We start from the raw sequence: 17,447 nt of genomic DNA, 5'->3' as shown, positions 1-17,447 counted from the left end.
AAGGGCTACTGCTGAACAGGGGGAGTAGAGAAGGGAGAAGGGGTACTACTGGACAGGAGGGAGGTAAAAGGAAGGGAGAAGGACTACTGCTGGACAGGGGGAGCAGGGAAGGGAGAAGGGGTATTAATGGACAGGGGGGAGGTAAAAGGAAGGGAGAAGGGCTACTACTGGACAGGGAGAGCATGGAAGGGGTACTACTGGACAGGGGGATCAGGGAAGGGGTGTTGCTGGACAGTTGGGGGAGCTAAAAGGAAGGGAGAAGGGCTACTGCTGGACAGGGGGAGCAGGGAAGAGGTGCTTCTGGACAGGAGGAGAGAAAGAAAGAAAGACAGACAGCAGGCAGGGAGAGAGACAAAGAAAGACAGACAGGGGGAGAGAGACAGAAAAAAAGGGGGCAGGGAGAGAGAAAGAAAGACAGACAAACAGAAAGAAAGAAAGAAATGCCTAAGTTTACACATCTATTCTAGCACCCATTAATGTAACGGGCTAAAAATCTAGTTAAGATATAAACTTGTATTGATAAATTTTGTACTGTAACTATGGCAAATTTATCCAGTAAAAACTGTATATTATGCATATTGGTTTTAGACCCCCCCTAGTATGTGCCAAGTTAGGATAAAACTTGTATTGAAAAACCCTGCGCCAAAACTATGGCAAATTGTAACTTGTTAACTGTATATTGTGTATTTTAACTTATAACCTGTTCTGAGCTATTTGGGGAGAACGGGTTGGAAAGGGAATTAAATAAATAAATTACTTTTTAGAAGGAAGGGGAGCATTTAGCTAACTCTGATTGTGATTAAGTTCAGATTAGAGCTCTGAGTGAACCAGGGTCACTGAGCTACAGTGGTGTAGTAATGGGGGAACGGGGTGGGGGGTGCCGGCACCTCTACGCCACGCCACGCTTTGTCAATGGCTTAGTAATTGGCTGGGAACTAGGGTTCGGATCCTGATTTCCCTTTTAACATTGAGCAAGTCTCATTATACACAATAGACCTCAAATTTTCACCTCTTAATTGTTTGAGAGTTTGAAGTCACTTTATTTAATATTTGAAGCAACTTTAATTATATTTTGAATGCCAATTTACTGACATAGTACCAAACTAGTTTACATAGCTAAAAGATAATAAAATCAAGAAAATAAACAGAGGGGAAAGACAAACAGTAAGATCATGATCCAATTTTTTGTACAAAATTAGAAAAACCAATTCTGTTTACACCATAACCTCCTGCCAATATAAAGCTCTGGCAGAACTTTGTTGAATGAAAGTGTCATCTCAGAAGAACTTTGCTTCTTTTGTCTGCAGGTGAATCTGTGTCTGTGATCAAACATGTGGATCCCATTCCTGACCCCAGGGCAGTCAACCAGGACAAGAAAAACATGCTATTCTCCGTAAGTCAATCACAGACAGCCTAGTGGGAAGAAGGCATCTCAAAATGTAACTCACTGGGGTACCTGAGTCTTTAGTCTCTCTCTGACATCCTAAATCTAGCTGACCCGACTTGGTCACCTGGCACTGAAAATTGGAGAGCACGTCCTGGGAAAGAATTAGGGGTCAACAAACTTTGGTTAGCTATGTTTAGTTGCTTTCTGGGGAAATATTTTTACCCCACAGGATCTAGTCAGGGCAAATAGAAAATCAGCCTTTATTTCTTTAACAATTACTGTATCAGATACATCATCTTGCAAAAGTTAAATGTTCCCAACATGTTGACAAATATTATATTAATAAGATAAACAGAAGGAGGCATGTTGATGACTCAATAAAATGAATCATTCCAGTGATAGGAGCAGATGGGTTGTGAAATAATGTACCTGCAATTTAGCTTGTTTGAGCTTGGTTTTGGAAAAGGCAAATAATTAAATTTTAAAATCCAGATGCATACATCTAAAAATGTTGAGTTCATACTCTTTGGCCATCATATTTCAGATCTTTTATACCAACTACAACTCTCAGAATGGCACCCTAGACCCAGTAGAGGCTAAATCAATTGGCAGGGATGCCCAAAAGAACAGCAGGAAGATGCCAGGATAAAATAAACTCGCTGTACCAGACTCGAATATTTTAGACCTTCTTAGATATCAAACATTAAAGTACCAACAATAAAAGGTCTCAAAAAAAAATTTTTTTTAAACAATTCAGGCTAGCAGACCTCAGAAGTGCCTTGCTGTATGTCTATTTTTCTTTAAAGTACATACAGGTCAATAATAGCACCCATGGTCGTCATAGGCCTTTATATCATTTTTTATATTTTTAACTTTTAGAACAATTTTTAACTTATCAGCAAATAACTTATCTTTTATCTACGCGGGTGGGGGTGGGCACTCCGACATAGACTATGTTTCGCCCCGAATGGGCTGTATCAAGGACAATCCCCCTTATCTCCAGCGACTCATGCTTCCCGCTATAGATTTTTTTTTTTTTTTTCCCTGAACTAAAAATCTATAGCGGGAAGCATGAGTCACTGGAGATAAGGGGGATTGTCCTTGATACAGCCCATTCGGGGCGAAACATAGTCTATGTCGGAGTGCCCACCCCCACCCGCGTAGATAAAAGATAAGTTATTTGCTGATAAGTTAAAAATTGTTCTAAAAGTTAAAAATATAAAAAATGATATAAAGGCCTATGACGACCATGGGTGCTATTATTGACCTGTATGTACTTTAAAGAAAAATAGACATACAGCAAGGCACTTCTGAGGTCTGCTAGCCTGAATTGTTTAAAAAAAATTTTTTGAGACCTTTTATTGTTGGTACTTTAAGGATAAAATAAAGACAGCTAATAGTAAAAACCAGGCAGGTCTTATTCTTCAGGTGTTACGTTATGGCTGCATTCTTGTTTTTGAATGTCTGGAAACTGGTATTTAAACGTTCATATTGCATGAATTTCCAAATCCCTATTTTATAAATCCGAGATATGGTTGTCTAACACAGCAGTAATCCATACGGCAAGGAGTGTTTTGGAGGAGGGGCCAAATACAGACTTCAGACTTCAATCACAGAAGGGGAAGGTGACATCAACGTCTAAAAATATGGATATTGTTATTTAGACGTGGTACTTAGCATCTCCATGTTAAAGAAAGCTGCTCTAATTGAGCAGCTATCTACTGGAGGGATTAAGGCATGACACTTACTTAATGCCCCAGTGGTTGCTTTCCCCCTTATCCTATATGTGAAACTGGCAAAGGATACCAAGCTTTATGACCGATTCAAGTACTATGGATATAGGATATTTTCAGACTGCAATTCAGCTATCTCTTAAGTTTAAATTGGTTGCTTTGACTAGTATGATGACCAAAGGACCAGTATCTGCCACCCTGAGGCTTGGGTTCTGCTTAATAGAATGAGAATAGACTGAGCTGTAGTGAATCAGATGGTCTTATTCTTGATTCAACCGTGTGCAGAGCAGTTCTATAAGAGGACAAGCTAAGTATTAGATGCCGGTAACTCATTACAATAATGGCATGTAAGTTTGTTTTTTTTGTTTTAAGTTTTTTATTGATTTTTTCACATATCAACAAGTGTTATAAATTTTCCATACATTTATCTTAACAATACACTTGATATCTCTATAATGTATTTTATATAAACCATATTTTATATTATTTTTCTTATGAATTTATATAACATATATATTGTAATGATTTTATCAATTATTATTTAATTATGAACCCTTTTCCCTCCCTTTATCACATTAATTTATCATAGGACTATCATTCATTCATTATGATATATTTTTTATAATGTATAATAAAGAGAATAAATTCTTTACCCCTTCCCTCCCTCCCTTCTTTAACTATTATCTTATTATGGGAAAAAATTAAAATTAGTCATTGCAAAAATCTGTTAATGGTCCCCAAATCTTCTTGAACTTATCCATATATCCTTTTTGTGTTGCAAATGTAATGTAAGTAAATGGCATGTAAGTTTGATGAAGAGACAATGATCTGCAAATATTCTCACAGGCAGAAACACAGAGCAGACCAATGATATCAAGGAAACTGCAATTTATTAGATAAGCCATACCCGAAGTGGCCACGTTTCACCCTCGGGCTGCGTCAGGGAAAAATTGCTAGAAGGGGTAAAAAATATATATATATATCACTGCAGTAAGAGAAAGATGCCACCTTGGCTTTTTGAACCTGCTTGATTTTGTGAATGTAAAAGAGTTTTTATTTTTTTATTTTTAAAAGAAGAGATGCCTCCTTAGATGTTTACCTGCTTGTTTTTGTGAATGTGAGAGAGTGATTTGCTTCATTCTAGCAATTTTTCCCTGACGCAGCCCGAGGGTGAAACGTGGCCACTTCGGGTATGGCTTATCTAATAAATTGCAGTTTCCTTGATATCATTGGTCTGCTCTGTGTTTCTGCCTGTAAGTGTGATGTGCATACATATATGTGTAAATAGGAATATTCTACCTAAGTACAATTCTGTAAATGTATCTTATGTAGCACATATTATACAGGTCAGTTTACAAAGAGGCAGAGTAGAGTTATGCATGTAATTTATAGACTGCAGTAACTTATGCACATTTCTCTGGCACTTAAGGGGATAGGACTTGAAATACCACTTTTTCTGTGTGGTTTACATTGAAGCAATGAAGCGTTAAGTGATTTGCCTAGACTCTCAAGGAGCTGCGGTGGGAATCAAACTCATGGTGCGGAGGCAGCTGCTCTAACCATTAGGCCACTCATCCACATCAGGTCTATAGCTGGCATAAATGTATGCGCCAAATTGATAGGTACATATACAGTATACCCAGTTCCAGTAGTATTGAATAAAGGGAAGTAGGTGCCTACATTTCTTTATTGAAAAAAACAAAAAACTCCTACCAGGCACCCAGTTATAGAATTATCCCCTAATTCCTTTGAGGCTATACGGTGGAGAGTGAAGTTGGCTTGCCACATATCCACTATTACTTTTTGAGGTGGAGGAGGGAGAAGAGTTTTTGAAGAAGTTGTAAAAGGACTTCCACTGAGCATTAGTCAAAACAATTGTTGGTTTATTGTTTGCATTTTCTACAACAGACTGGGCAGACTTGCACGGTCTGTGTCTGCGTGTGGCCGTTTGGTGGAGGATGGGCTGGGGAGGGCTTCAATGGCTGGGAGGGTGTAGATGGGCTGGAGTAAGTCTGAACAGAGATTTCGGCAGTTGGAACCCAAGCATAGTACCGGGTAAAGCTTTGGATTCTTGCCCAGAAATAGCTAAGAAGAAAAAAAAAAAAAGTTTAAATTGAATCAGGTTGGGCAGACTGGATGGACCATTCGGGTCTTTATCTGCCGTCATCTACTATGTTACTATGTTACTATGGGTTATCTATAAGAATAATTATTCCTCTCAATGCTGAAATACTTGGAGAGTTAGTAAATGCTAGCATGAACGCTCTGGGTATTATGAAAAAGTAACAATGGAACTGGCCATATATTTACTTTGAAATGGCTGGCCCTTTGCTCCTGATACCTAACAAAGGCGTATCTTAATGAAAGCCAATTTTTCAGTAGCTGGTGTAATTAAAGGTAAAAAGGAACATTCTTGGAGTCCTTTTGGATTGAAGGACAGGAAGTCGATGCCCGTTGATGCCTTAGGGTCGGTCAGCTTGATGGGGCTAAGTTTGATGATGTAAAGTGGAGGCTGGGTGCCTTCAGTACTCTGAACTGAATCTAGTACAGTGGTCTCAAACTTGCGGCCCGCCAGGTACTAAACTAAACCTTAAGTTTATATACCGCATCCTCTCCATAAAGATAGAGCTCGACACGGTTTACAGGAACTTTAATATAAGGAAGGAAAAACATAATAAGAATTAGTGATTATAAAAAGGGTAGTGAGATTTACATTTTTGAGAATAGCTAAGTTTTCAGATCCTTTCGGAATAATTGGAAGGAGCCCAGATTCCGCAGCAGGGCAGGAAGGTTATTCCAAAGCTCAGTGGTTTTGAAGAAAAGAGATTTCCCTAATTTTCCCGCATAGATAACACCTTTTAACGAGGGGAAAGATAGTTTAAGTTTTTGGATGGATCTGATAGTGTCAGGTCTTGTAGAATTCCAAGATAGTGGAATTAGAGGAGGAAGAATGCCATGCAAGATCTTGAATGTTAGACAGGCCCTCGGTATGTTTATAATTATCACAAAAGTAAAATAAATCAGTTTCTTGATCATAGTCTCTTTAGCTATAAATGACAATATTATTATTAAGACTTAGCCAAAAGGAAAGATTTATAAATGATAAAGAGTTTTCCCTCATGCAAAATTGTCATTTATTTAATAAGACATTGACTATTTTTTTCTGAGGCCCTCCAAGTACCAAAATCCAAAATGTAGCCCTGCAAAGAGTTTGAGTTTGAGACCACTGATCCAGCATTCAGTTTTTTAAGTTTAGAAGCTTTTTCTTATTCTTTTACGGCTGCTAGAGATTTTAGTATGAAAGTAAATTATACTAACTGCGAAGGGAGCAGTAAATCAGTGTGTCTGAAGTTAATGGGTTGGAGGGTTGCTCTCCTTTGAAGGAAATTCAGAGCAAGCCATGATTTATACATTTATTTATTTGGTTTTATACTTATCCTTTCAGGGGAGCTCAGAACGGGTTACAAGTTGACATACATATTAAAGTGTTTTTCTACAAGGGGTTGGCAAACATGGCATGGCAGGACATTGTCTGACAGGGATGGCAATTGTAGAGACAATTTATTCTTCTAAATTTGACTGAAAATAGGGCATACACTTAAGAGCATACATTTAAGAGTTCAACAGTTTCTCAGCTTTTGAAACTTATCACTTTTGCCCCTTTCTTGTATACTAGGGGCTGCTGAAAAGTTCTCAGCCTGACCAAGACGAGAACGACGTGGATATGGTTCAAGCAATGATCTGAAACAATGTCAAAACAGAGAATTTCATTTCTGCAAACTGGCACTTCTTTTCAGCTACAGCGGCAAAATAACACTCAGAATTTAGGAAGTTGGTTGCTTGGGCTGAGAACTTTTCAGCACCCCCCTCTTTTAAGGAACGTATTCACACTGTCCATCTTACCTTACAGGGAAAAGGGTGATGCTGGGAGGACAGAATTAGAATCAGCCCCTTAGAAATAACCTGGAGTATTGCAGGATTTCCAAAAAGGAGAATTCATCAGTTTTGAAAATAGGTTTACAGACTTGCAGATGCCAACCCCCTCTTTTAAGAAACTGCTCTAGCAGTTTCTAGCGCGGGGAGCCGCACTGAATGGCCAGTGCTGCTCCCGATGCTCATAGAGTTCCTATGAGCATCGGGGACAGTGCGGGCCATTTAGCGCGGCCCTCTGTGCTACAGACTGCTAGCGCAGTTTAATAGAAGAGGGAGGAAGTACCCACAGGCTTCACAGAGAGTATGAAGATTGCCCTCCCTGGCTAGATATTAACCTCCTAGATGGATTTGCATGTGCTTGTCTCTGTTGTACAAAATATCTCATGCATATTCATTGTGGATAGGCTTGAAAACTTGACTGGGGCATTCAGGGACAAATGGAGACCCATGATTTTTCATACTGGATTCAAGATATGTAACCTTGACATGATAAATACAATTCACTCTCTTTTTTAGGGCACCAACATCGCAGCTGGCAAGGCTGTTGGGATTGTCGTGGCTACTGGAGTGTACACAGAGATAGGGAAGATCAGAAACCAGATGGCCGCAACCGAACCAGAGAAGACCCCACTGCAGCAGAAGTTGGACGAATTTGGCCAGCAGCTCTCTAAGGTCATTTCCCTTGTTTGTGTGGCTGTCTGGGTTATTAACATTGGCCACTTTAATGACCCAGTCCATGGGGGCTCTTGGTTTCGTGGTGCTATCTACTATTTCAAAATCGCCGTGGCTTTAGCCGTGGCCGCCATTCCCGAGGGTCTTCCTGCTGTGATCACCACCTGTCTGGCACTGGGCACACGACGCATGGCCAAGAAAAATGCAATAGTGAGGAGCCTTCCTTCGGTAGAGACACTGGGCTGCACGTCGGTCATCTGTTCTGACAAGACTGGCACACTGACCACCAATCAAATGTCTGTCTGTCGGGTAAGTGCATGGAGCTGCATTTGTTTCCCTTAGCCTTTTAGAGGATAAAGTTTTGATTTTTTGCTAGGGAGGGCAAATTTTCAAAGCAGTTCATCCACAGATAAAACAGCTGTTTAGTCGCAGAAATGGGCTATTTGAAAATAACCTAAGGTATGTACATTGTTCTGCAGCGCTGTTCTTCTTCCTTCATTGAGTAGAGATATTCCTGGGGGATTTCAACAAGTCCACAATACAAACAGATTGAGAGGTCCAAAATTATCCATTATAGCATATAGTGTTATCATAAAATATTTTTCCAAATCTCTATACCAAATTTCTATACCACAAACATATACAAGCTACTGCTTCAGTCTGGTGAGCTGGCAGTTTCAAACGAAGGAAAAAGCTTCAAATCCCCGACTGCAGCCAGAATAAATCTTGCATGCAGATTAGAAAAGGGAACCCACTTCATCGGCTCAAAATAAACTCCTCCTGCCTCCACTTTCCTAGTTTAAATTGTTCAGAGATCAGTCTATGTCAGGGGTGTCAAAGTCCCTCCTCAAGGGCCGCAATCCAGTCGGGTTTTCAGGATTTCCCCAATGAATATGCATGAGATCTATTAGCATACAATGAAAGCAGTGCATGTAAATAGATCTCATGGGTATTCATTGGGGAAATCCTGAAAACCCGACTGGATTGTGGCCCTCGAGGAGGGATTTTGACACCCCTGGTCTATGTTAATATTTATTTTAATGTTGACTGCTAACTATTAATTCATTAATGTCCATAAAAGATGCTCATGTTGAAACACTTTAATAAATTAAATCAGCCACTTATCTTCCGAAGTTATGCCTTTTACTCTGTTGCATTTCAATCTCAGACTAAGCGTTGCTTTTTAATAGTCCTCTTATGGTGGCTGGCCAGCATTTCGCTGAATGCCACATCAGGGATTTGGACCTGATGTTTGCTGATTGGCATTTGTCTCCGTACTCACTTCCGCGGCAAACATCCTTTTGAAAGCGTCAGCTCACCAGACTGAAGCAGTATCTCCAATCCAATCCAATCCTTTGGTTTTATATACCTATTCATCCATCATAGAGGGCTCGACTCGGTTTACAACTCTTTAAGATCATAATAGAAAAGATAAATCGTTAATTAGACACAGATAAAAATTTTATTGAGAATTCTGAAATAAGTGAGTTTTTAACTTTTTTTGAAATGTTGCTAATTGAGAGAGGAGTCTAATCTCAGATGGAAGCTCATTCCAAATCTTTGCAAATAAAAATGTAAATGAATGACAAAAATTAGCTCTAGTTATGATATTCTTTAAGGTACTACTATTCTTAATTATTTCTATAGCGTTACCAGACGCACACAGCGCTGTACAGTCACAAAGAGTAAGAAAACAGTTCCTGCTTGAAAGAGCTTACAATCTAAGCAGGCAAGACAGACAAGATGTCATGGATACAGTTAAGGGCAGGGGTCCCCAAAGTCCCTCCTTGAAGGCCAAATCCAGTCGGGTTTTCAGGATTTCCCCAATGAATATGCATGAGATCTGTGTGCATGCACTGCTTTCAATGCATATTCATTGGGGAAATCCTGAAAACCTGACTGGATTCTGCCATCAAGGAAAGACTTTGGGGACCCCTGGTTAAGGGGAACGGTTAATCAGCTGGCTGGGTTGGAGGGCACAGGAGTATGGTTAAGAACTGAAAGCTATATCAAAAAGGTGGGTTTTCAGTCTGCTTTTAAACAAGGGAAGGGGCCTGATGGACAAACTCGGGTAATTTATTCCAGGCATAGGTAGGAAAGCTAAGTTTATATTTGTGGACACTTCTGGAATTTGATGGTAGAAAAGAGTTGCAAGAAATAGGAACAAAAGGGGAAAAGTTCCCATATAGGTTTGTGGTGTATAGAGATTTGGAAAAAGATTTTTTGAGAATACTTTAGTGAGGGGTTGTATGTTATAGTGGATTTCAACAAGTCTCCATGCGTTTTCTTTTTCCAAAGCTATGTTCACTGTTTCTCATAAAAATTCATCCAGGAAGCCACTCTTAGATTTGCTTGTTTGATTCAGTGCCAGCTTCTGACTCTGTGCTTTCCAACTTGCTATGCCATATGTGAGATACTGGAATATACCTTGCTTCCCCTCTGGTTCTCTTTAAACCCAGTCTGAAAACTAACCATTTTAGGACGGTGTCAGGTCAAAAGCGCGCCGGGACAAAGGCGTGCCCAGACAATTGAGCGCAGCGCACGCCGCTGCGCCACTCTAAATTTCTGTTTTTAGCGCTCCGACGGGGGGTGTGAGACATCACGCTGCGTTGTGGGGGCGTTGTGGGGGGTTGTAACCCCCCACATTTTACTGAAAACTTCACTTTTTCCCTGTTTTTAGGGAAAAAGTTCAGTTTACAGTAAAATGTGGAGGGTTACAACCCCCCAAACCCCCCATAACGCCGGTGCGATGTCTATTAAGTATACTGGGGGGTTCCCCAACAAAACCCCCCGTTGGAGCCCCTAAAAACTGTAATTTAGAGCGGTGCGGCGGCGCGCACTGCGCTCAATTGTCGGTGCGCGCTTTTGTCTTTCGCGCCGTTGTCTATGAACCTTTTAGGACCTTCTTTTAAATGTTAACCATTTACTGTATCTGTAATGCGGTTCATATAAATTCTGGTTTATCGTGTCACTTTTGTTTGTCTTGGCTAGATTGTAAGCTTAATGGAGCTTACATGTATCTGTACAGTGATGTCTACAGGTGCTATTTTCATTTGACAATTTTCAGAGTGAAGGGACATATGCTGTTTCACTTTGGTGCAAAAATGTTTGGACTTTGCCACAGCATGAGCAGTGAAAAAATTGCAATATTTTATTAGGAAAAACCAAAAGGAATTGACCCCAAAATATCCACAAAAAAGAAAATCCAGAGAAAACCCAAAAAAACTATGTGTAGTGACGATGTTCCTAAAAGGACTTTATTTGAAAGTGTCAAAGTTCCAAAGGTACACTGAAATCATCCACATAAAATAATTTCATCCACATAAAAATAAATCATCCACATAAGAGCCTTAAAGGACCTAGTCCGCTAGAGATACAGGACCCAACACGGTCCGCGTTTCGATAAAAAGTCTTCTTCAGGGGTCCCTGGGGGTCCTATAAAGGTGAGTACGTGGGAAACAATTGTGTGGTGAGCCGGAAGTGAGACACTGCTTGCGTTTGCAATAGAAAAGGGTCACTTCCGGTTCACCACACAATTGTTTCCCACGTATTCACCTTTATAGGACCCCCAGGGACCCCTGAAGAAGACTTTTTGTCGAAACGCGGACCGTGTTGGGTCCTGTATCCCTAGCGAACTAGGTCCTTTAAGGCTCTTATGTGGATGATTTATTTTTATGTGGATGAAATTATTTTATGTGGATGATTTCAGTATACCTTTGGAACTTTGACACTTTCAAATAAAGTCCATTTAGGAACATCGTCACTCCACAGAGTTTTTTTAGTAATCTTTTACTAGGTGCATTGAGGTTATCATCTGACATCCGGAATTAAGTGTTTTGTAACATAAAGCCTTGTAAGCATTGGTCTTATTAATTTAAGTGCCAGTGCGTAAATATATGTGCAAGGCAATTCTAGAAATGGCACACAGCAGGTGCATTTGTGCGCACACAAGAGGGCGCCTATATGTGTGCTATTTTGCAAAGTGGGGGTATATATGTGTGCAGAGCATGGTTGGGCCATGGGGATATCCACCATCAATGCACACATCATATAGTATACTATGAAATGCATGTGTTGAATGACATATTTAGGTCTGCCGTTGACTTGGCATAAACAAGAGATGAGGGTTGGAAGAAGGCTTTATAGAAAGAAAGGGAATAAAGAATTCATCAATATCCCAGAGCTGCCTGAGAGGAAACATAAAAGGAAGCAGTGTCAAAAATGGATCTTAGGAATAAACTTTAATCAAGTGTGGTAGCCGAGTGTATTTAAGCTCGTAGATATAATTAATTGACTTGGAAAATGCAGTTGAGGCTATTCTGTTCAAGGTTAGCTTGTTGAAAGTAATAGAAAATATTTAGAGTTGTCTTTGGTTATTATAGCGGTAAAAAGAAAGCTCCTGCTGAATTGATAAACAGTGGCGAGAACTGTTTGTTTTTCTGGCTTTGCGTTCCCTGTGGACTCTTTATAGACAGAGTAAGAGGAGGGTCTGAACAGTACTAGACTGACCACATCATTAGATTGTAACATTGTAGATGAAGGCAGATAAAGACCTGAATGGTTCATCAACATTAAAATACTAGGAGTTATTTTCGATCACACTCTTTCCTTCCACGATCATATTAGTAGTATCATTAAGTCTTCATTCTTCAGGCTTCGACAAATCCGCTCTGTCTCACAGTTTCTTATTCACTCACTTGTCATTTCAAAGATAGATTACTGTAATGCCCTGTTCAAAGGTATAGCTCAAAAGGAAATAAAACGCTTACAGATAATACAAAATACATCCATTAAACTTATTTATAAAGCAAAAAAATTCGATCACATAACACCTCTCCTTAAGGAGGCCCATTGGCTTCCGGTGGCTCATCGAATAATATATAAACTTAGCTTGCTCACCTTTAAATCACTTCTTTTTAAAACTCCAGCTTTCATTCACAAATTGCTAATCCCCTACACAGCTAATAGAACTTTAAGATCTTCCGAACAGCATCTATTAACGATTCCATCGCTAAAAATAATAAATACGCGTCGACAGTTTATTTTTTCAGTCACTGCACCCCAGACTTGGAATTCTCTACCGAGCTATCTAAGGGAAGAAATTAATTTAGATAAATTTAAAAGTAAACTAAAAACTTTCCTTTTTAATGACGCCTTCATAATCTAACTAACTTCTATATGACCTTTTAATAATCATGAGAATCTCTTAAAGTTATTCTTTCAAGTCTCACTTTCAATTTTTATCTTCCTTTTAAATTTTATCTTATTAAAATTATTATCTTTACCCTCTCCTTATGTGCCTTCCCTATATGTTTATTTAACCTTTATTTAAATTGTAACTTCTTACCTATATTTTCCTTTTGTTTCCAGTTTTGTCAAATTTGTCTTTAACCCTGTTAGTATTATCTACTATGATTTTGCTTTTATATTGTAATTTTTATCATTATGTACATCGCTTCGAATTTAGATGAAGCGATTAATCAAATCTGTATTAAACTTGAAACTTGATCAGTTCATGATTAAACCGACAATACATGTAGTATAAAATACTTAATCTTGGGATATAGACTGTCGAAGTCTGCCCAGCACTTTCCGTACATTGCAACTACTGAAGTTGCCATTGAGCCCACACCAGCCTATGCCAATCTGTGTTGTCATATATCGGGACAGTACATAGAAGGACACTCCACGCTAATCTCATGTTCCAGCTATTGGAGTTGCTGTTTAAGCCCTCTCCAGCCCATCCTAAACTAACTTGCCAAGTGTATTCAATCATACATTACACTCAGTATTTACTTTTGTTTTTGTGGGGACATCAGCCCACAAACATTGGAACCAGGGATTGGCGTTCCCTGCTGTTATGCACTATAATATCCTTCATGTAGTACTTTATTGATATCTGCTGTGTCGTCAGATAAAAAGTAACTCCACACGTCAAAATACAGGCATTGATCGCTCATGAGACTTTGTAATAATTTCTTTACAATTAGCCCCTTTGGGCCAAAACAGGATCGTGTCGAGTCTAATTACATAATAAAGCGACTGAGCATCAAAAGTCACCTTCGTTGTTGTTTCTTGCTAAGCCCTCTCCAGCTCATCCTAAACTATTTTGCCATATAGGCGAGTCTATTCAGTCATACACTACACTCAGTATTTACTTTATATTATTCTTGGATCTCAGCGATGTGTTTCTGCTGTAATCATAGTTTCATTGCTGCTAGAGAAATCTTCCATCAGATCATCACTGATCCATTTTAAATTTATTTCTATTTTCTTTTTTTCACTTTGGTTTTATATATATATATATATATATATAATATTTCATATATTTTAATCCATCTCAGTTGTAAAGTGTGTAAGCGCATAAAGTGAAACTAGAATGTGAGTGACTGGCACTGTGAAAAGGGGTTTGTCTTACCTTGAGAAAGCGAAACATATGACATGTGGTGGAATGAGCCCCCCTTACCGATTAGGAATAAATAAGTTGTTTTTGCACTTTATGCACTTTACAACTGAGATGGATTAAAATAAATGAAATATTATATATATACAGTGGTACCTTGGTTTACGAGCATAATTCGTTCCAGAAGCATGCTTGTAAACCAAAATACTTGTCTATCAAAGCGAGTTTCCCCATAGGAAATAATGGAAACTCGCTTTGATACGTTCCCCCCCCCAAGGCCAGCGGCGCTGCTCCCCTCTCCCCCACTCGCAAAGCCCCCCCCCTCGTGCGAACCGGCACACCCCCCTGAACAATTTGAACTTACCCCCCCCTCCCGTCTGGCACCAGCAAGCAGCCCACAGTCAAACCTCGGTTTGCGAGTAACCCGGTTTGCGAGTGTTTTGCAAGACGAGCAAAACATTCTTGCAAAACTTGTCTCACAAACCGAGTGTTGACTCGATTTGCGAGCTCCCACCCCAATAACCAGCATCGCTCTCTCCCTCCCCCCCCCCCCGCTCGCAAAGGCCCCCCCGCTCGAACCGAGAGGGAGAATTAGAAGGCCTTGAGCATGTGAAGATGCATGCTCAAGGCCGGCAGAAGCAGGAAGATCTTCTAGCGGCACCGGCACGTCCTGTTGGCTGTGTGCCGGTGCCAGACGGGGGGGTAAGTTCAAGTTGTTTGGGTGGAGGGTGCCGGTTCGCACGGGGGGGTGCCAGTTCACATGGGAGGGGGGCTTTGTGAGCGTGGGGGGGGTGGGTGGGAATGTATCAAAGCGAGTTTCCATTATTTCCTATGGGGAAACTCGCTTTGATATATGAGTATTTTGGTTTACGAGCATGCTTCTGGAACGAATTATGCTCATAAACCAAGGTACCACTGTATGTATATATATATATATATATATATATATATATAAAATATTATATATATATATATATATATAGTACTCCATCAAAATTCACGTGGATTCCATTCCAAGAACCCCCGTGAATTTTCAAAAACTGCAAATACGGTTTTTAGGCAGGGGAGACAAACAGCTCCTGAATGGTAAGGCCCGACTTTATTACAGGAAGAGGCGGTCGTAGCATACAGCGAGTGATTTCCTTCACTCGACGGCACTCCGGCTGCCCTCTTTGGCATTTAAATACCGCAAATGACTGGGACCGCAAACCACCTCACTCTCCCCACCCCCCTTTTTACAAAAGCATAGCGCGTTTTTTAGCCCTGGCTGCGGTGGTAGTAGTGGCTGGCACTTAAAACCACACTATGCTTTTGTTAAAGGGGGAGAAAGTGGAAAAAAAGACAATAGAAATAAATTTAAAATGGATCAGTGATGATCTGATGGAAGATTTGTCTAGCGGCAATGAAACTATGATTGCAGCAGAGGCACATCGCTGAGATCCAAGAATAATATAAAGTAAATAATGAGTGTAGTGTATGATTGAATGTATTAATTTGACTATATTCTACTGAAATAATAAAGATCCTGCTGTTTGAAATTGGATGTAGAAGAGTGTGGCAAAGTGGTTAAAGCTATAGCCTCAGCACCCTGAAGTTGTGGGTTCAAACCCCGCACTGCTCTTTGTGACCCTGGGCAAGTCAACTAATCCTCCACTGTCCTAGGTACATTAGAGAGAATGTGAGCCCACTGGGACAGATAGGAAAAATGCTTGAGTACCTGATTTGTAACCTGTTCTGAGCTCCTTGGGGAGGGTGGGTTAAAAAATTAAATGTATAGGACACAGGCTGTAGAAGTCGGCACAGTACTGGCCTTAGGAGAAATGTCAGGAAATTCTGGCTGTGAAGAACTAAGTCTGTCACCCTACCAATCTCAAGTCTCCCATTTCCCCTTCTCTGGAAAAGATTTGTTTCTATATTAATATATTGCAAGTATTTAAAGGTCTATATAGGAATAGTCAGGGACCACTGCACAGGTGATAGGCCTGAGGGCCGCCGCGGGAGCGGACCGCTGGTCTGACCCAGCGGAGGCAAGTTCTTATGTTCTCTAGGGTATATGAGGAATATAGTCTATCTTGCCATTTGCTTAGTTACAATAAGAGCTGCCTTAATTATAGAGCAGAGTGTTTTCAATCCGCAACCTGAAGTACCTCCTCGTGATCCTGGTTTTCAGGGGAGTGGGTATGTGTGGCACAGTGTTTAGAGCTACAGCCTCAGCACCCTGGGATTGTGGATTCAAATTCTGTGTTGCTCCTTGTGGCCCTGGGCAAGTCGCTTAATCCCCTCATTACCCCAGGTACATTAGATAGATTGTGAGCCTGCCGGGACAGATAGGGAAAAATGCTTGAGTATCTGAATGTAAACCACTTGGGCTATAAATGGTATATAAATACTAAAAATAAATAAATTATGCCTAAACAAAAGAGTTGTATATATTGCTTCTGTTGTATATAAATTAGTCTGTCTTGTGCATATTCATTATGAGTATCCAGAATAACTGACTGGTTTGAGGTACTCAAGTAGTTGAATGTCACTATTCCAGTGACAACTGGAGTCTTAGAAGGAGTGAAGCCTTTACAAGCGCTTACCCTGCAAATTAGTTTGTAAAAAGAATATCTTTCCAGTAGAGCAGGTACATGGTGCAATCCAGAGAATGACACAGGGACAGAATTCATCACCGTTTAGAAACATAGAAAATGACGGCAGAAAAGGGCCACGGCCCATCCAGTCTGCCCACCCTAATGGCCCACCCCCTAACTACCTCCATGAAGAGATCCCACATGCCAATCCCATCTTTTCTTAAAATCTGGCACGCTGCTGGCCTCAATTACCTGTTGTGGAAGATTATTCCAGCGGTCAACCACCCTTTCGGTGAAGAAATATTTTCTGGTGTCGCCATGAAATTTCCCACCTCTGATTTTCAACGGATGCCCTCTTGTTGCCGTGGGTCCTTTAAGGAAAAAGAGATCCTCTTCCACCTCGATACGGCCCGTGACATATTTGAACGTCTCGATCATGTCCAAATATGTCAAGGGCCGTATCGAGGTGGAAGAGGATCTCTTTTTCCTTAAAGGACCCACGGCAACAAGAGGGCATCCGTTGAAAATCAGGGGTGGGAAATTTCATGGCGACACCAGAAAATATTTCTTCACCGAAAGGGTGGTTGACCGCTGGAAACCATCTCCATGTTATTCTTTAAGGAGAGAGGGAAGAATCGGAGTATGAATGGGCAGAGCCACTGACCATCAAGTCTTGCATTAAAGAATGCTGGTGTAGAAGGATTGAGGTTGAGATAGACACTAGAGAATGACAGTCTCTGGTA

At 40.4% G+C, this 17,447-nt stretch overlaps 1 protein-coding gene across 3 annotated transcripts in view; it reads left to right on the top strand.

The window, feature by feature from the left end:
• ATP2A3 (ATPase sarcoplasmic/endoplasmic reticulum Ca2+ transporting 3) overlaps nt 1–17,447 on the top strand; it is a 252,918-nt gene that overhangs the window by 105,682 nt on the left and 129,789 nt on the right. For all 3 annotated transcript variants that reach the window (XM_033921665.1, XM_033921666.1, XM_033921667.1), the window contains exons 7-8: nt 1,308–1,393; nt 7,570–8,034. In XM_033921665.1, the coding sequence (XP_033777556.1) occupies nt 1,308–1,393; nt 7,570–8,034 (551 nt within the window). The remainder of the gene's footprint in view (nt 1–1,307; nt 1,394–7,569; nt 8,035–17,447) is intronic.

Source organism: Geotrypetes seraphini, chromosome 15 (assembly GCF_902459505.1).
Source record: "Geotrypetes seraphini chromosome 15, aGeoSer1.1, whole genome shotgun sequence".
Lineage (NCBI taxonomy): Eukaryota > Metazoa > Chordata > Amphibia > Gymnophiona > Dermophiidae > Geotrypetes > Geotrypetes seraphini.
This window is presented reverse-complemented; position numbering and strand designations above follow the sequence as displayed.